At 44.3% G+C, this 20,511-nt stretch overlaps 1 protein-coding gene and 1 long non-coding RNA gene across 4 annotated transcripts in view; one reads left to right on the top strand and one right to left on the bottom strand.

Moving 5' to 3' along the window:
- Window positions 1–390: 390 nt before the first annotated feature.
- Window positions 391–1,868, bottom strand: LOC124181142. The gene is made up of 3 exons (XR_006870389.1): window positions 1,381–1,868; window positions 949–1,304; window positions 391–578 (listed from the first exon to the last, which is right to left on the bottom strand). It is a non-coding gene; the product is annotated as an uncharacterized LOC124181142 (long non-coding RNA).
- Window positions 1,869–1,989: 121 nt separating this feature from the next.
- Window positions 1,990–20,511, top strand: part of LOC124181139 (low-density lipoprotein receptor class A domain-containing protein 4-like) — a 68,146-nt gene continuing 49,624 nt past the window's right edge. The window contains exons 1-3 of one of the 3 annotated variants that reach the window (XM_046567412.1): window positions 1,990–2,097; window positions 3,845–4,148; window positions 6,008–7,366. In XM_046567412.1, the coding sequence (XP_046423368.1) occupies window positions 7,198–7,366 (169 nt within the window). In that variant the 5' untranslated portion in view covers window positions 1,990–2,097; window positions 3,845–4,148; window positions 6,008–7,197. Of the gene's footprint in view, window positions 2,098–2,325; window positions 2,384–3,361; window positions 4,149–6,007; window positions 7,367–20,511 lie in introns of those variants that run through there. The other 2 variants (XM_046567409.1, XM_046567410.1) reach the window with 2 other exon arrangements.

Below are 20,511 nucleotides of genomic sequence, written 5' to 3'. Positions count from 1 at the left end.
TGCTTTTGTATATAAATGCTCCCGTCTGGGTCCTAGTCGCATGTAAGTAAAGACCGGTCGTCGTGCAGTGAATTTCATTCAATTATATTCATTGCTTCTGTTGCATGGGATGAAAATTATCTTTTCAGCGTTTGCCTGCCTACACGTACAAATACATCCTGTACTATACTTTACAACCGGTATAGTATAAGTCGTTTGTCCGCACAACGTACCGACGAAAGACCTTTTCTTATTCAAGAACATATTCGACTTTTCTCACATTCTCTCCTTCTTCGCCCGCTGTGTACAGGTTTGATAAACGCCAAATATAGAAACGGCGATTGAATAAAGTACAGTATTCGAAGAATATACCGAAATGACTGTTAAGGGGGTGATCTCAGGCTCAATAATTTTTTTTTTTTCACTTTTCATAGTAAACTCTATTTAATAAGTCCAAATTTTTTACACATGAAAGAGAGAGTTATAACGTAATGCGGACGATTTCTTTGTTCGTTTTCGATGGTAAATCTCGCTGGTATGGCGGCTTGAAGTTGACCCTATTTAAATCTGGCTAACACGATATCTTGACTTTAAAGCGTCTGAAAAAACAAAACAAAGAGTTTATTAAAAAGTAAACTTGTCGCTATCTCCTGAAGCAGAATTATGCGAATTCGATGTATTAAAAAAAAAAAAAAAAAAAATGACGGACTTTTGAAAATTTCGACTTCTTTTTTCCAACTTAAATTATTTAAACAATGGATTAAATATTAATAAATAATTTTGATGGTGCTACAGGATACATAGCTATGCATGTACAGAATAAGTCATCAAAATTTCCGCTTGATAGGTGCACCTTTTTTTTTTTTTTTTTTGTAAAATGTCAGCCAGGCCAAAAGGTGTTGTTTCGCGATAAACGCGATTTACTATTTTCCAAAAATATACCAAAAACTGCAAAAAATAGCCTCCTACCCATAGTTAGCGATGCCTGCTCCGTATATTAAACCTTCAATTTCCTTGTAACTTTCATTTTCTTCCATATTTACTACAAAAATCTGTAGTTTTTAGAAAATTGATTTTTCGAAAACAACACGCAAGATTCTGCCCTAAAATTTGAACTTTTCGAATCGATAAATCTTCGTACAACGACTCGATGATACGTTCCAAGCGCATATCGGTTATACCTCATTGTCAGCCAACTCGCGAGTCGAGGATTTATCTTCATTTTCATTCCTCGAACAGAACACGCGACTTCGTGACATCACTCGACTCCGCTGATCAAGGAACGAGAGAAAGATAGACACTCGTCCTCGTAGCCATAATCATAACTATAATCATAATCATAATCATAATCATAATCATAATCATAAGGGGTGAGGACAACACACGATAATTCCAACAGACCGGGTAAGATTAGTGCCCTTTGTATACAGTACAGTTCGAAACGGGCTCGAGTAGTTTTGCAGGGGGCGCGAAGCGCGCTTTGTACATACATACACAAACACACGGATACGCGCGGGCCAGAGCCTAGCTACAGTTTGTCAATTGTTGAATTGCGGTAGGTAAACGAAGGGGTCGTTAATACTCCCGCCTCTCCCTCCGTCCACAGTTCAGGATTAATCCTACACCGCCGGCTGCACCGCAGTGCCACCGAACCATCAGACCCGAGTACTACGACCAGAACCAACTCGCCGACGTCGTAGGTTATACCCAATTTATTTCCACCTACCGCAGAGACGAGATGCAACCGTCCCGATTCCTCCTTACGAAACCGCGCGTCGCACGCAGCGCGATTACCGCCGTTCTCTTCGGGTGTATTCCGAAATGTAGTCCCGATACTGCAGGTACTGGCAACCGCGTTCCGAAATCGCGCGACAGCTTACTGCCGCCAGTCAGTGACGTCATGATATCCGTGACGTTGTTGACTGCGACTACTGCGGTCTGGGACGTGAGGCAGTCGCAGTACTCGAGAGATGGCCGCGTCCTCGGTGTAGCGTTCCGATTTTACTGCGACTGGCAACCCGAAGTAAAAACGGAACGCAGTTCGCAGTTGACTGCGTGACGTCACGGTCGGCAGTACTAGAAATATATTTCGGAATACACCCTTCGTCGTTGTTCGACGTACGTCCGTCCGTCCGTCCGTCCGTCCGTTCGTTCGTTCGTCGTCGACGGACCGAGGGAATGTTGTCTAAAGTCTCCGCCGTCGGCGACGATCGTACCTCTCCCCTCGGCCCCGTCGGTCAGTCGTCGTCGTCGTCGCCCGTCGGCAGACAGCAGCAGCAGCAGCGGCAGCACAGCGGCGGCGGCCGGAGGAAGCAGGCAGCTCGGCGCGACGCGAGTTGCTGATCCCAGTATGGCCGTCTCCGGCTCGTCGCGGCGGGCGCGTCTACCGATTGATGCGCGAACGGTGAGCTGCGCCACGAAGCTGGGGCAGGAAGCTCGGCCCTCGTTGAAACGCGATTAATATTCGCGTGATTGTCGTAGATTTCTCTTATCCGCGCTGATATATCGCGAACGCGGAACGATACGGAAACACCGACTCGCTCAATTAACCGCGCACGCTGCCCGTTTTCTTACCCCCTTGCTCTTCTTCCTCCCCCCCCCCCCCCCCCCCCCCCCCCCCCACCGCCCCGCCCCTCTGCCACAGCCATCGTCGCCAAACCCCGTCGGTGAAACACTAGCAGAACTAAAATCTCGCCTACTTATACATATATAACTATCTTCCGTGCGCTATTCGCCTCGGAGTTTCCTTCCGTCGCCTCTGGCTCCCCCTTTATCGCTTTCCTCTCTTATACCGTACACGTGTTGTATGTGTACTTTTCTTGGTGTTATACTAGGTAGTGTTGCTACCGTTGGTGCCGCTGCTGCTGCCGCTGCCGCTGCTGCCGCCAACCGTATGCCGCCGGTTTCATTCAAATATAGAACGCCTCGCGGGCGCGTGCCTGGCGCATTTTTATCTTCTTCGTCGACTTAAAACCGAGAGAATTAGTCTCGGGGGTATAGAGAATTTTTATATGTACATACGTGTGTTGCTTACATGCTGAATTTTATCTCATCCGATAATGCAACGTCGCATCGACTATGACTGGGCCGATTTCGGCGACCTAAACTCGATTTACACCGACATATATATCCATATATTTATACATTTTTTACATTTACAACCACCGTCACGGGTATCGTACCCTCTTAACTGTGTACCATAATTCACCGACGATTTAACTACGTATCGTACTTGTGATTTGTACTTTGATACTTGCGTTGCTTTGTTTCCCTTCTGCCGCGTCGTCTCGTTTGTCCCGCGTTTATTATTGGGCCAGTGGATGCTGGGACACGCCTAGACGAGTATTCGAGATACAAACACGTACCTACAACTAAACTGCGAGCGAACTTAACCTCAAAATGAATAATATCGAACACGTTTCCGTATCATTATAATAGTTACGCCGAAAAGCCGTACGAGGCGGAAGCTAGAAGCCAGAATTAGCAGCCAAACGTTCTAATGTTCACTCGAACGAGATAGTAAAGTCCGAAAGTCGAGATTTTCCGCAAAACCTTGAACCCCCAATAGTTTTATAAAATTATGAGGGTAAAACTAAACCGCATTTCTCTATTTCCAAAAAGCTTAACACGTTTGGTTGTTAACTCTGGCTGCTACCTTCGGCTTCGTAACAGCGGAGTTCGTTCTTTCTTTTTATCACGCGAACGAGCCCCTCGCCCCTGCTTCCTGTACCCTACATACGATATTATAGATATGTATATATTCATTCGTCTTCTTTGATTATACCATTCCTCTATTTGCTTACCATCCCTCCTCCCCTTCCCTATCCTTGTTCCCCCTCACCGTCGCCTATACTCTCGATCGTAGATCCGAATATCCCTCCCCCTTCCCTTCTTGCTGCAGATACTGCTGCTGAAACAGTATCGAAGAACACTGGCCGCTGGATGAAATTGGGAGACAAAAAAACGGGCAGAGAGAAAGAGGGACAAAGTGAAATTTGGAAAGTTAGAGGGCAGACGAGGAAAGGATGGGAAGGCGTTTGAAAAGGCGCTGAAAATCTTAGCTACGCCCATAGCCCGCGGAAAGTCGCCTGTTGAACGTCGATCGATCAATCCATCGATCAACCATCGATCTTCTCGGAAATTGTGCGGATATTGACGACCAACTACTGGTAAGACCACGACAATGTTTCCATGATTCGATTCTTCTTTTAGCTTATTAATTCACGCGTGTGAAACACTTGCGGAGTTGTTTTTTTTTTTTATTTTTTTTTTTTTTTTACGCGATCTCATAGGATATCTTAGGCGAAATTTGAAATTTGTCACGAACGATAACAACAGAATCAAGGAGATGTATGAAATTTTTTCCAGCATTGAAATTTTTCAGCGAGATGCAAGATAGAAAGAAAGAAACTTGTGGCGTGGATGATACACGTGCGGGGAGACTCGGTTGTCTGTCATGATTTGTACGATTGGAATTTCAATTACTCAAAATAGAACGTGAAAAAAACACTATGTAACTATTATTGTCAATTGCTTATGCCAGTCACTAAACGCACCTGGAAATTAGTGAAATGGAACAAGGAAAAAAATCTCGTCTTAACGTAGAATATTTGTGACAGCGATCACTCGGGATATCCTCCTTATACCCATGAAACCCCATCGGCCTATCGTACAGCTGAACGAGGGTATAACGAAAGGGAGATCAAGAAACGAATTTAAGAACCATCTCTGCTCCACGCAGTAAAGTCAAGAACAATTCGTTCCTCTTATGACTCACGATCCCGCTCTTCTTATTTTCGGCCGGATGATGATAAATCGCGAAAGTAGTGTAGGGATGGAAAACAATGTCGTCGCTAAGAGGGGGGGAGGAGGAGGAGGAAGGGAAGGGTACTTGGTCACTTGCCACGGTTCCCGAGATAGACATGCAGCAATGCGTGCGCTCCACTTCATTTTATTTCACGTCAATCCGCACAAGAACGGCGTACATTGTATCAGCGGGCTTGTGTAGAGAAGGAAATTATTTGAAACGCGAGGGCTTCACGTCTCTGTATTTAGCGGTGAATTTATTCCTTTTTTTCGTATTTTTTTTTAATTTACCGTTTAGAGACGCTCTGCAGCGAATGCCGCATTATGCACACCCGTATGTTTTCACGGAGATCTCAGGGCTGTGTTGATAGCTGACAGGGATGGGGATGGGGAAAGGGAAAAAACGCGGGAGGAAAACAACAAATTAGATATGTATGTACGTAGGTATATGTGTACGTATGTGCCAGACCAGACTAGGCATTTTTACGGGGGAAAATCTTATTTTAGATCTCGCGCCGAGACGGTGCTCGAAAGGGAGAAGTTGTGGCGCGAAGAGGTTATAGGAGTGGAAACGGGAAGGGTGGTTACCTCCTTATAAGCTGCACCACATACTAACACTTTGTAATTGTATTTATACGAACCGACGGGATGTCGGCGGGAAAATAATACGTCTTACTTGATCCCACGTCGGAGAAAAATGTTTCGGGGACGGGAAGGGAGGTAAGGGAATGGGAGGAAAAGAATGAAAATAAAAGTAAATAAATAAAACCAAACAACACCACGAGGAACGACGAAGTTCTGTATAAAAGCGTTTGCAGGAATTATAATGTTAAAAAACTATGCCAAGTGTGTCGTCGGGGAAATTGTTATTTTTCTCGGTTTCTTCAACTCCGCGAAATAAATCGGAGGAATTTAATGTTTCAGTTTATACGTATATTTGCAGGTAGCATCCATAACCGTTACGATCGAATTAGCCTTCGAAAGTTATCGAGATACAAACCAGAGTAACTTTGTTAAATCGTTTTATCCACTCTTGAAATTGTTATCCAATTTCACAGTGATGTAAGTGTGTTTGAAATTTTTAGTATGTAAATACACATCCGCGTTATCTTTTCACTGTTGTATATTCTCATTGTGAAATAAATAGTTGAGTAAGTAAAATGTTATAGATTTTTTTCCCTTCTTCCTCTTCTCGCTAAACACGTTGATATTTATTTTTCAGATGGTTCATTCCGAGAAGAAAAGGGAAGCAGCCGAAGGAAAAGGAGGAACGAGGAGGCGGGTGGTAGTGTGTTAGTCCGAACCGTCGTGCGCAAACACGCGTCTTGAAGAAGAACTGCCGAGAAAAAGAAAGAAGACGACTAGGAATAAAGAAGTAAAACGGCTGAGAAAAAGATTGCCGAAGAAATTCCACCGACCGTCGTCGTTGTTCCTCTTGCAATAAGCGCCATCCGCACACGAACACATTCGCGCACACAGCATACGCGAATCGCCTACAAGCCGAGAGAATGCAAAGGAAAGTACCTCGGATACGTCGCGACCTGGAGGGTGAGCGGGGGCGTCGACGACGCGGATCCGCACTGCCACGATGATCCGGACAGTAGCCCGGTGCTGCTGCTGCTGCTAGAATCGTCCGCACGTTTGTCAATCACTCCCTTGTAATCGAGCAGTGTCTCGTCTCGTCTCGTCTCATCTCGTTTACCAATTACGTGGAAAGTCTCGTCGTGCGCGAGTTTTCCGAGCGATATCTAGTTTCGGCGGAACGGACAAAAACCCCGACCAGCGAGGAACAGCGAGAAGAAGGGACAGCTGGACTGGACGGTCCCGCGAATTGCGGTGGGACGGCGCCCCGGGGGCGGTGCGGGGGGCGCGGGGGCCGAAACGGGGACCGGAGCGCACCAGGGGTTTCCGCCGACCTCGCTGACCGCCGTCCTCGGCCTCGTCGCCCTGGTCGCGGTCGTCGTTCTGGTAACAGCGAGCAGAGTCTGCACCGATGATCGGGTCCAGGACGCGGAGCAGCGCGGCTCGTCGACATCGTCGTCGTCCTCGCACGCTCGTCGGGATGGAACCGCCGATTCCGCGACCCTGACCGAAGGCCAGCTCCACCGATTTCGGGGCGAGAGGCGGTGGCTGGTTTTGAGGAGGAGGACGAGGAGCGGAATCGTACGCCTTCCTCATCGCAGATTCGGCCCCCAAGAGGATCGGGAGGAGGCCCAGAGGAGGAGGAAGAGGGAGAGGAATAAGAAGAACGAGGATCACAACTGCTTTCGAGATCGCGGTCGGAAAGGGGAAATCGCTACGACGACAGTGTCCGGTGTTCGGGGTTTCACAGGTGATCGTGCTCTTGGTGGTGATAGTGGTGCTTACAGTGCCGCTGCTGTCGATGGCCAGTCGACTACGGTAGCCGGGCCGATGTCACCTAGGTCGAATAGCGAAGAACCATCGGGCACCGAGGGCGACGACGAGATAGTTTATCAGCGGGGTTCACCACGGCGCAAGGAGGAGAACGAGAACGAGGACGAGGATATCGCGCTTACCCAACCACCTCCATCACCGACCAATCATTCCTCTATGGAATCACGTGAGTTCCAATTCACCGTGCATACATGCTAGGTGTAGAAAAGAAGACAGTTCGACCGACTTTGTCTTTTGGCTCTTGGGAGTCGGTCGGTTCGGCGGGTTGTATGTTTCTTGACGATATTGGGACGAGGACAATAACAATCGTCGATTCCGCGGTGTTTACTTCTTCTTTTCTCCGAACGCTGTCCTTCGGGCTGTCTACTTGCCGCGGCGATGCGCGCGGTTTGCGGGTCTTGGGATACAATAAGGAGAGGAGATACTCCCCGGGAGAACCATTATCCGGCAGCGCACGCGTGTGCATATGTACGAACGTATGCATGATACAGAGGCTCGGTGCATAAACACACAATTTTTATTATACTCTCTGTGCTGAGAGAGTGGCGAGGGTCAGCCAAGGAAGGGCGGGTTAACGTCCTTTCGTTTATTCTCCTCCGCCTGCTACGTCGTGCTGTTGCCAGTGCACTGCACTGCCGCTTGTGTTCCACACCGCGAATAAGTGTGCGGAGCGTATATCGCCACCGCGGTTATACCTATGCATAAAATGCTGCTGATGTATTGAACGCACTGTTCAGGCTGGCATGTATCGTTCGAGTACACTTTGCAATTGATTATTCAACGGGAGAAGAATAATAAAAAATGAGAGAGAAAAGAAGATGACGCGGACGAGGACGAGACGAAGTGTAGACAGGCCTGCAGGAATAAAATCTATACGATATATTCTCTAGAGCAGTGTTTTTCAATATTCTTGAATTCGCGACCCCATTACAGGTAAAAAAAAATCTGACGACCCCCCAGGTTCATAATAAAGCTACGTCAGTGATTTCAAAAAGAACGTATTCAAGTTTCTTCCTCTTGAAAGTCTACCTAAAACCTTTGTAAACCTTACTCTGCTTTTATCTGGCTTCCGATCGCGACACCCCCAGTAAGACTTGGCGATCCCCAGTTTGAAAAACACTGCTCCAGGGTGTTTCGTTTGGAGAAAAACATTGTTTTTGCTTCTTGAGAACATCAATGAAAGTATGCTCGCGGATGGATACCACCTCTTTAATCCCACAAGTTTTTCGGGGGGGGGGGGGGGGGATTGATTCGAAATGAAACACCCGAAATTATATTAATTGTGTATATTCATATCGCAAACTCGAATTTTGGGCCGGAAGCCCGAGGCATTAATCAACGTTACTGTAAACGAAGTAAGTACATGGTCTTGATAGCAGATGGCATTGCCGGTTGCTTGTACACTTCTAATCGTTTTTGTATCGTACGTACATACCTAACTACGCGATCATAAAAACTGTGCTATTGCTTGTTGCTGTGAAGGCAACAGCGCTACAGTGGAGGAATATCGATCATTAATCAAAAAAATAGAGAAAATTCAAAGAACAAGCAAACACGAATCTCCATATTCGAGAATGCAACTTGGTTTTATTTACAGACTTTCATTTCTTCCATCGGTTTTATTTCTAATGTATTTTTTTTTCCCCATGTGTAAAAACAACATTTATTCCGTTTCATCCGCTGAAATGTTTCATAGTCGTCTCTCACCTACTACTTTGTGGATTTGAAATCATGTTGTTACGAGAATGTGTCGGTGACGCGAGGAATCGAAGCCAGCCGTCCAGGCTAGAAGCGAGCGTCGTCCACTCTATGTCGGTGGTGCCTCGCCGTGTCGGTTACCTTGGCCGAAGTAGGTCGTGTCTACTGGCGACAGGCGTTGCATTCAGGCAGCAGCAGCAGCAGCAGCGACTAGCCGGCAAGCAGGCAAACCAGTCTCAGGATAGTGAGGAGCCGCACGGTTTAGTCACATTTCATCACCTATTCCATAGGTACATGTACGTATCATCCGTATTATCGTTGCGCAAGCGGATTGCTAGTAAGAGGAAGTGGAGGAGAGGAGAAACAGTACCTGCGTACATACACGTCTGTAGTAAACCGACGAACGTAAGAACAAGTCGGAGAAGAGCCTGCCAAGGTTTCATCTCTACAGGACGAGGGAAGAAAAATGTTACAACGGTACCTAATTGCTTCGGCTTTAGCGCCCTGCACGCCGTGACGGCGGGTGAGGGAGAAAGCACCATTTTTACACTACACAACTCGCTCGCTGCCGACGATGAGGGTAGGATTGAGACCCCGCTCGTAAAGAAATGGGGTGCGGGATAATTCTGCGCACGCCGCGGGGTGGGAATCACCGTTGTTGAATAAAGAGGAACGCCTGGGCTACGAGGGCTGTGCCAGAGGGAAAGTGGTGCCAAGTGCAGAGCACTGGGCCATCGACTATCCGAGGAAGCCTACGACCCCTCGACGACCAGCTTCGCTCGATACGCCCCACGCGTGGCGTCGTCCTCGCCGCATCCCCGGCTGTGTGTTCGCAAGTTCGGCCCGCTGAAACTGGACGCGGAAGAAAAGCCGCAGTCGGTTTCGCAGTTTTTCTCGACTCTCATCTTTCCTTCCTAAGTTGAGCTCGTTGAGGGTTACTCGTTAACCGTTTCTCTTTCTCTCTTCTTCTCTGTTTCGTCTCATTGGATTCGAAGAATTCAGGTTGAGGTCGGACTCTGCAGTGACGGCCAAATCGGTCGTATCATGTACCAGACTTACCTACACTTATGCTTGTTTTTTTTTCCTTTCTATACCTGTCATTAGCCTTAGGCATATCCACTGACCGAGCGTAGATTCGGTACGAGCGAATAAAATTTTGATATACCGATTGTCTGATTTCCTTCGACGATACGCGGAGCGAGGAACAATGACGTAAACTTTCTAGGCGTAACGAGAGCGAACCGCAAGCTATCTGCGACGTCTGAATTTTTATGTACATACACACACATGTATCCGAGGCGTATAGGTACGTGCTGGAAGGGAACGGGATTATTTGAGCGCATTCGTTCGTCCATTTCGTCATCTCTCCACGCTTGACTGTGCGTCTGTGCAATACCGAATGTCTAGCGAGGTGTCTGGTACACACGGTAATCCTTGAATGAAACGAAGACCTATTTTTCAAAGAGATCACACGAATAAACAACAACGCTCTTCGGTGCTGAAGGAATTTGAAAGTTGGCGTCGTTTAAAGCGACATCTCCTCAATTCACTCCCCTCACCGCAACCTCTATTCTACATACCGCCATTCCGTTGCGGACCAGCTCGATCTTATTTTTCGATGTACGTACGTACGTACGTGCGTCTTACATACGCGCAGGTATTTACTCGTTGTAAGATATATTTGACGTATGCGCTTTACAGGTCGAACGGAACGCCGCCGTCCATGCTTTCAGGGATCGTAGCTACCATTACACAGGTTCGGTACGAGGTCCTCTTCCTTGAGAGAGGGAGAAAAAAAAAAGAGAAAATATTATAGATACGAAGGTTTCAATGCGCCAAATCTATATCTGCTTTCCATTTTTTGCCGTCACGTATACGGTACGTGATATGATTTTTTCTTTTATTGTTTATAATTCAGAATTTGTTGTGTTTTGCTTTTGCATTTACTCTGCTTTAATCTATTTAAATAGTAAACCCAGGGCGTATTGCACGTAAGAAGACGATACAACGGAAAATGGTCAGAAGGAATGCTTACAGGTTTTTGTTGGTCGATTCGCCGTGAAACTCCAATCGATGATATTAAAAGAAAGAAAACTACAAAATAACTAGAATTATACTAGTAGATAGATTTTCTAACGATATTAATATTTAAACTTTATAACTCTGCAACTTTTATTGTTTTATGAATATTGTTGCTATCATTAGTGTCTGATTATTGTTTATAAGCAGAAATAGGGTTTTATTAAAAAAAAACAAACACACACACATACACACACACTACATAAAAAGTTTACGTGTTACGTATTTTTTATTACCATGTTTTGATTCAAAAGCATGAGGTCTATTATTATTACACATGATAATAACAAGGAGACAGAAAAAAGTTAATTCTTTTGCAGACCAGTGATTAATTTAGACTCGTTAAAAAGCTCCTCTTTCGACTAACGATCCGTTTAGTTTAGAAATCACGACTTCCATACCCAATTTCATCACGGCTAGCTATATTGTGAGCACAAATTACAGTCATTGGTTGCACGACGACGTTGCACATACATATGCATAATATCTGCCATGCGAATTAGCTGCAGTTAGCAATTGCGAGGCGACTCGGCAACAACGGCACGACGACAAAGATAAGGGGTAAGAATGTTGAACTGGTGCAGCAGCATTTATCTCTGCGTTTACAACGAAGACGACGCTGTATTCCTAAATATAGTTAGACGTCGAAGAGTTATCGGTTCAGACAACGCTCGATGCGGTCAATGAAATCGGTTCACGTATCGTACCTATGATAATTGTCTTCATAAAAACAACAGAAAATTCCGTTTAATCAAACGGTGTTACTCACCCGATCGAGATGATCGCGAACTTACCGATGACGCTAATCCGGTGTGCATGATTATGATTTCAATCAACGCGTAACTTGTCATTTCTGTCCACCTTACAATCGGACTGGCTCGCGTTATTGTGCACGCACTTAAAATGACGATGCGGACGTCACCGTAAAATTTCCTTTCGTCTCTGCACACCGTCCGCGGGGTCTAAGACCTCCGCCAGGCGAGTCTGTGAAACTAGTCTTTCCCGTATTTCGTATTTTTCTCATCTTCGCTAGTAATAGTATGTAGTAGTATTTGGTACTTAGTAGTAGTGTGAAAGGTACTTACATTAGCCTCTGTATAATTGTCATACCATGCACCACGACGCGTTTTTATTCGTCGCATGTAAGTTTACTTCTCCGCGTTTCGTCCTCGTCTTCGTCCTCGTTCTCGTCCTCGTCCTCGTCCTCGTCCTCAGTACCCAGATTCGGTCAGCGCGTTGTTTCATAAATCACTATTATTGCACGATACTAAGCCTCGAATTCTGCGGTCGGTTGGTTTCGACACGATTCCATGCTGTTAAATAGCCGATCATTTTATTCTCTCAATCTTCGTAATGTTTCCGCCATTCTCTCACGCTTTTCCAACATTTTTCACGTCTTCCCATTCATCTTTGGAGAATAAAATTGACGGAAAAATCGAATTGCTTTCGTGCTTCAGCGACGCCGACGAATTACGCACGATCGACGTCAAGCTGAATACTTACGATTAGCAGCTGCTGATACGGGGGCTATCATCAATTTTATGTAACAAAACCATCACACGTAGTACAGTGCAGGACGTGACGCATCCATAGCTAATGTACATACGTAACACAGAGGGGAGCCTGGAACTAGTCACGGCTATTAGGCACCAACAACGGCCACGATATTTGCGAACATCGCGTATGTTTATATCGAGTCGCTGCCATGTTACATGGCATGAGTTACGCTGTTCTATACCCACAACTCAACCCAACCTAATCCACTTCAGCCTTGCCCATCTTCGTGGAAGCGAATCCTGATACCAAGTCCAGAATTCACATTCCTAAACCGAAAGAATCTTGCAGTTGCGACTACTACATGAAGTACACGCAGTCCTCAACTATTTTCATGTAGTTACCATGTTTTCTCGTAGGCTTTGCGAAAATTCGATGATCATGCGAGAATAAAATGACGCTACGGCGTTATTTAACCCTATTGGTCACTTTGGGCGAATATCACCCCATAAACTTTTCAAACTCCTCGTAGAGTTCCTTAGTACATTAACTTTGCCGATGTTTTGCAATATTTGAACAATCAATTTTGGTCGGGAAAGTGAAGGAGCTTTTTCTGCAATCCTTGAACAATACCCAGACATTTTTTGTTGAAGCAGGATATCACTTTTTTCGACCTGGGATGAATTTCACCCTGTATGAACGTTGAGCGATTCTACCGAATGTGACAAATTAGGTTTAACTGAAACAATACAGTGAACGAAACAAACTGACTTTGCGCTGCGATTACCAGAAAATATGGTATTGACACCTGAAACTTGCAAAAAATAAATAATCTATAAATTATACAATGTATCGATTATTCGCGAGGATAAGTTTGACCTGACAAGGTGGTGATAATTCGATTGTTCGATTCGATATCTCCTATCCTGATAACTTTATGTATCCAAACCTTTTTCATATCTGGATATAATAACGATTCTGTTTCTTGGAAATTGAATAAATAATTCACGTGTCTTCACTTCGAGTATTTCGATGACCTGGAAAAGACGAATTTTCACGAAGCGAAGACACGTTAATTATTCATTCAATTTCCAAGAAACAGAATCGTTATTATATCCGCAGATATGAAAAAGGTTTGGATACAGAAAGTTATCAGAACAATCGAATTATCACCACCTTGTCAGGTCTGGGCTGCGTGACGTACATTTCTGCTGCTTTTGACGGTGCCTCGTGTGCGGCTGGCGCGTGAGTCGGGTACCAGCAAGTCACGTGGATTCGAGGATGAATCCTCGCAGGATCGCTTCTACTCGTACAATATAGTAGAAAATATCGTTAGTTCTGACAATTGTCTTCAAGATGAAAAACAAGCACAGGTGCTTTTTGGCGTAAGCATGCATGCCTGCATTAACCCTTACAGTCACAGAAGCCACTATAGTGGCACTCTTTCTTCTTCATTTTTTCTCATTTTTTTATGTTCCATGCAAAATTTCGAACTTTTTGCGTTTTCGGGCGAAAAAATACTTAAACTTTGAAACGATTACGATTTTTTGAGAATTCATAATTGTTTGTAATTGTTGTAAGTATTATAAATATATGCAATTTGTTGGCGCAGAAATTTGATGATCAGCGTATGCTGGTAACGCGTGGAATTCATTGGTTGACAAACAGAGATCTCAGAATGCCCGTTAGATTTACGAAATTCAGTGCATAGGGGTAGTATTCACTCTCCCAACGGGTTGATATAGATAGTTTTGGGGTTGCACCTATTGTCGGTCTAAAATCGTACTGTATCAAAATAAATATTCATACAAATCTCAATCAAGAACACTGTCTAAAACAATGTTGATAATTCAACCCGTTTTCACCCCATGTTAGGGGTTGTTTTTAGTTTTATTAAATTTTAGACATCAGATTCGCATTTAGCGTCGATAAATACATAGGAACCGTATAATTGCACTTCCGTGTCAAAAGAAAACTAAATTGCGTGACTGAAAGGGTTAAATAGGTGATCTTTTGACTGGAAAATGGAAAAAAATCAAACCAAAACGAACTGTGAAATTTTTACTAATTTTTCTAATTTCAACGACACTTTACGTTTTCGAATCTCTAGAACTCTCAAAAAGAGGTTTTTAGAAAATTGCCGGTCTGTCGGATCTGCCGACAAACTCTTGCGATGATCTCGGACACGGCTCGATGAAAAAATTTGAAAATTACAGGATTTTACAATCAAATGAAGGGCGTGAAAAATTGCTATATCCCGTTCGATTTAAACTTCCGGTTCTACCAGGACTGAATCGATTCTCAATGATTGACCGACAAACCTATACCTTATCTTCTTTATTACTTTTTATAAATAAATAATTATGTTTCTCCCCAACTTAGCCACATATGTTTTTTGAAAATGTATAATTTTTCGTTCTTCTCAACTTTATTTTCTCTAATTACTCTTTCAAACTTTTTCATTTGGCTGCCAAGTCTTGTCAGTTTCATATTTTTCACGCGGCCGTTTACGAGATCATCACACGGAAGTTCATCCGATAGACCGACGGACTCTTCCCTTATCAAGTTGGTGAAAAGTTTCGCGAAAAAACTGTTTTCCCGGCTGGTTTCTTTTTTTCTGCGTACCCATACAACGTCACGTTCGATCTTTGCAGGCGATTTCCTTCTTCTCTGTGCACGCTAGGTCGGAAAAGAAGAAAAACAAAACGGCTCGTCGTAAAGTTTGATAATCGGTAAGAGAAATTGCGGGCTCGGTGATTTGCTTCTGGTTAGAACATGACCTCAGCACTCGGCACCACATCGCGTCTCTCTTTTGCCTGATCGAGGATATTTATAGCCCGCCCTGACGATCAGTCGCCCGCCTTGTGCCCGCGTACCAGGCGAGCCGGGCACACATTGTTGCAAAACATGGCTTGGACCGGATTCGTACAGTGACTGCGCTTCGGATGGTCGCAAACACGGCACACGCACGCTGCGCATACTCGCCGCGACACGTGGATAGAGGACAGAAAGGCACGCGCGGATATCCTTCTTCCTTTTGCGCTCCTGTGCCTTTATTCTCCCGAGTGTTTCGGTCCAAGGTATATTTCCGATTCGACGGTATTCCTCGGTTTCGTTGCATCCTGGAATAACCAACGGTAAACACGGCCGCCTGGAAGTTTTCAATCAGAATTCCTTGATATTTCGCGTACGCGAAGGAAATGGAATAATTTTTAAACTTGGGAATCGGATATTTCGTACATTGTTCTCAATTATACTCCTGCATCTGCAGGTATAAAACGTTTCACAAAACGTCGAAGTCAGTAACGTTACTGTAACGATTCGTCTTGAAGAGGAGCCGTTACATTTCGCGACCTTGGAATTGTTCAAAATCCAGCAAATCGTATTAAAACAAGATACACGTGATATTTTGAAATCTAAGTTTCTTCAACGGGATTGAATGTTTTGCAAAATAGTGAATATATTTCAAATGTTTTTTACGATAACGTTACCAACTTCAACCTCGTCCTTTCACGTAATCTCGAATTCTATAACGTATACCTACCCTACAATCGCTAAACACACGGCATATCTGGTATACGTGTAATCGGCAAGCAAACAAGGAGAGGAAGACAACTGGCACGTGTCGTCAATCGATGTTTATAATATGATGTATAATATGACGCGTCTATACTGCAGCGTGTATCACATCGACACGCCTCTTACGAAAAGTAGCACGTTTCAGATTTCTTACGAAAACTAACACGTTGTGGTTTTCACCGCAAACACTGGCACGTTTCAATTTTCACCGCGAAAACTAACATGTTTCGACATTCACCCCGAAAAATAGCAAGATTTAATGCAGATTAGTAAGAGTGCGGTATTGCTGGGTATAAAAATCTAAAAAGACTGATTTAGTCATCTCCGGTAAGATACAACAGTTGTTTATACACTTTTGTAGAAAGATTACGCATAGTTCGGGTAAGGACTACTTGATACGAATATAATAAAACCGATCGACATTTATATTGATGAAAAATCTGGAAGAAGTTCAACGTAGCTGTCAAGAACCTATAAAAAAAAGCATTAATTTCAGTCAGATCTGTGTGGATAAGACAATTTCGAGAATACTTACAAGTTTATTTTGACGCGAAAAAAGTTACTTCTGGGTCCGCAAATTGACTTTCATCGCTAATCGCAACGTGATAGTTTTCGTAAGAATTCTGTACAAGCTCGACCTCCCGATATACTGAATAGTTGGCCTAAAGTCGTACATATACATACAATTTACACATTATACGTTATACGTACGTTATATACTCTCGGTACGTTCAACTTTTAACGCACATACAGCGTGCCATCCATCCCGTACGATGATATACCTATACAATATACATACGTGCACACACACGCAGGCGTGTAAAACCGGCGAACAGGGTCGCTCGACGTCGCTCCTCTCCTCTCATCTTCTTGTCGATATCAATCCATCCATCCCCTCCCTCCTATTCTCCTCACACCGCGTATTTTCGCACGTGTACAATCAGTTATTGAAATGTTACACGCATACATGTGTGTTGCATGCAGTAACAATTATATTATACGTATACACGTATCGATCTCTCAGTTTACACGGAATCAAGTTATGTCTACAATTCTACTTCGTATGCACGTAAGTGACCTTGCAATTTCGAGGTTATTTTTGATTAATTTTTTTTCTCCTTCACCCCGTCACGAATTTCTGCCTCATTTTCTACACGGTATACCGCCGATTTTATGATACAAGACTGCCACTGTACAATCATTGTGTTATATGTATATTTTATACGTGTATACTGTATACGTGCATATGTAGGACATACACGCGCGTACTTCGGCATGCTGCGAGCATGCGGCACGTTTTCCTCGCGGATATCGTGACGCAAGGCACGTATATTATGTATTGTATCCACAGTTTCTTCGTATAACAGCTTGCCGCACTGTTTGTCGCTAACAATAAGCCGCTGTGTTGTTTTGTCTACTCGATTGGCTCGTTTCTCCCCCTTTTTTCCCGACGGAGTTTTCACAGTGTATTCCCAATGTTCGATGTTCGAATGATTTTTTTTTACCGCAAAAAGGAAAAGTAATCCAGGAAAAATCAAAAACAATAATAATAGTGAAAACGTACTTCATAATTATATCAAAGTGTAAAGAACAAGAGGAGTGTGATATTAATAAATTCGAAAAAAACATATTATCTTATCTACCCTCGTTGGCCGTATGGCTGGAAAACTTGGTAAATAAAAAAAAAAGAAGAAAAAAAGACGCATTCTTTCGTAATAAAAGTCGGACGTTTCAATTCCCCGACACTTATCAACAACACTTATGTATGTATGTACTGTTTATTAATTAACGATTATACGGAGACGAGGTGTTGTCTTGTAACGAGTAAGTCGACCAGTTATATCTATCGTAGCAGCAGCGTTACATATAAAATATCTGAGGGTGGAAAGAGAACGTGAAAAATAAAATATAAATTCAAACAACAAAAATAAAACCACACGGCACTCATAATCGTTTATCTATATAATTTCGGTGTGGTTTTTGCTTGAATGTAATCAACGCAGGCGCGGAATAAGAACGGCCGGAATGGAAGTGAAAAGAGGTATAAAGAAAGGGACCGAGAAACGTGAAAAGGAGGAAGGAAAAATCTCGTCGCGCGAATTCGGATGGAGAGGCGATAGAAAGGGCGTCAGGTGGGGTGAAAAGGAAGAGGCACAGGAGGCGATCCTGCACGTATACAGGATCTCGCTCGCTCACCCGTCATATAGAGTGCTCGGTAGAGACGGAGACGCGGAAAAAGTTGCTCAGGTTCGCGCGGAGGGGGGAGAAAGCAGAGTCGTGCAGGAGAGGAGAGGGCCGGTTTCGGTGGGAGGCTCAAGGCCGACATGATGCAGACGCGAGAGTCGGAGCGCGCCTATTTTTAGCGCTTCCTACTATTGTGCAAAGTTGCGAGAGTCTGTCAACTGTCTAGGTCCTCCTTCTCCACCCCCGCCGCCTCCTCCTCGTCGCGGCGATGATGCGGTGCCGCGGTTTTGCCCACTCATCCGTAACTTGTAAATTCTTTTGCCCGCTCGGTTCCTCCTCCTTTTTCTTCCTTTACTCGTAACCACGGGCGAACAAATTTCACTGGAAACAACCGCCGGTACATTGTTACTCTGCGTTAATTTACACGTGTGCAATCTGCCGGAGCTATGCAATGTCTTTGCAAGCATGAGTTTCGTGTATTACGAACGCTGTTGTAATACCTCTACGTTTCAGCAACGACGCTACGCGGCTTCAAACAGAACGGCCGGCTCGTCATCGCCGGGGAGATTTATACGCCAAGTGCAGTAGTCTCGAAATATGATATAATACAATACCGGAATTTGTACGCACAGGGAAAACCTGGAAAACCGGGAAAACTCAGGGAGTTTCTTACAGCAGGGAACAGTCAGGGAATTTCGAAAATAAGACGGGAACCTTAAGTTTCTTGAAGAAATAAACTCGTTCTTATACGTACGTTACTTGATATCGAACCTCCTTTCGTTTTTTTCTTACTGAAAATCCCTGGCTGTTGTTTGCAAATGAGTAGTCGGACAGTAAAATAATTAGTAGGTAATATTGAAGGTATTGGTATTAATATGCAAAAAAATTGTCATTAATCAGCGGCATATTTCTTGGAAGGTTACTGAAAAAAATCCTATTTCCAGGCTGGAACACCTGGAAAAGTCAGGGAATTTCGGGTTCCAAAAAACGTACGAACCCTGAATACAGTAGAACCTCGATTATTTACCCGTAACCTCAATTATCCGAACGCCGGCTCGAGAAATACATTTTTCGTCAAAAATATACGTTGTTGTACGCTAAACTGTGTGGAGGAACCATTCGTCAATTGACAATGGACGACTATGCAAAACCAAAGTAGTAAAATAATCGTTCGGTGTTTGAAAGAGGTTCAATATGCATTTGGATGTTTGATACGGACTGTTTTATCCATTTAAATTTGTAGTGTGATATATTCTTATACCTTGAGATAAAAATTGCATTTCGGTCATACGAACTGGGCTCGGTCCCAATTAGTTCGGACAACCGAGGTTCTCTACCGTACTTGTTTTGCTGAGGAGGATGATCGTCGAGGTTTGGCGAAAGTTTCCTAAACCTAAAAAAGACGTCATCGACATGCTGCAGGTTCGATCGAAGGTCAGAGGCGTGTTCGGATATTTTTATCAACATCATCGTAATCGTCATCGTTTTGTTAGCTCGCCGGAGACGATCATCATTCATCGTGTCGAAGTTAGTAAAGTTACCGTAACGCTTCACGCTGCGGAAAAAAACCGTCATACCGTGATTTTGGAAGCGTCTGAAATTCGGTGCACGGTAATAAAACACAACATACCTACTCATATTTTCAAACATCAGTTTCTTTTGTTCAGTCGTCGTAAGAATAGACGACCGATCATTTTTTCCTCAATGTTTCGCCACGACAACGTTACCAACTCCAGCCTCGTTATCATTCGTCGTTACAATTCGTCGCGATGCGCTTAGACCGATGCCATATGGCCCCGAACGACGATGGCGTCTCCCGCACGTTGACCAAGGACGCTCTCTTCTCGCGTGCGTGATCATCGCCTTGTCGTCGTAACCAGCGAGCCGCAGCGGCAGCAGCGACTGTAACGCTACTTTATCTCAATTTAGTATTATTCCGCGGATTTGCACCGCGCGCAGTGCCACTTCGAAACACACAGGCCACCCAGTCCATCCTCCACACCCTCACGACCGAGCGTTATATAAATTGAAGAATAATAGCTCCCAGTGCACATTTGTCTGCGGCAGTTTGACCATGATTCACTAATCCCTCTGGGATTTATGGGGGATTTATTCATCATACGAGATCACACGTTTGTCTGCATGTTACTCATTCGCTTGAGTCGGACAAGCAAGAAGCGAATTTTCGCCAACTCATGTCGTCGGCTCTTTATTCGGAACCATCGCGACGACTGCTCTTCCCATTATGCGTTTTTGCAACGAGTACGATCCGATTTA

The sequence above is a fragment of the Neodiprion fabricii genome, chromosome 4 (genome assembly GCF_021155785.1).
Source record: "Neodiprion fabricii isolate iyNeoFabr1 chromosome 4, iyNeoFabr1.1, whole genome shotgun sequence".
NCBI classification, from domain to species: domain Eukaryota; kingdom Metazoa; phylum Arthropoda; class Insecta; order Hymenoptera; family Diprionidae; genus Neodiprion; species Neodiprion fabricii.
Note: the sequence above shows the minus strand (reverse complement) of the source record. Positions and strands in the feature narration are given on the sequence as shown.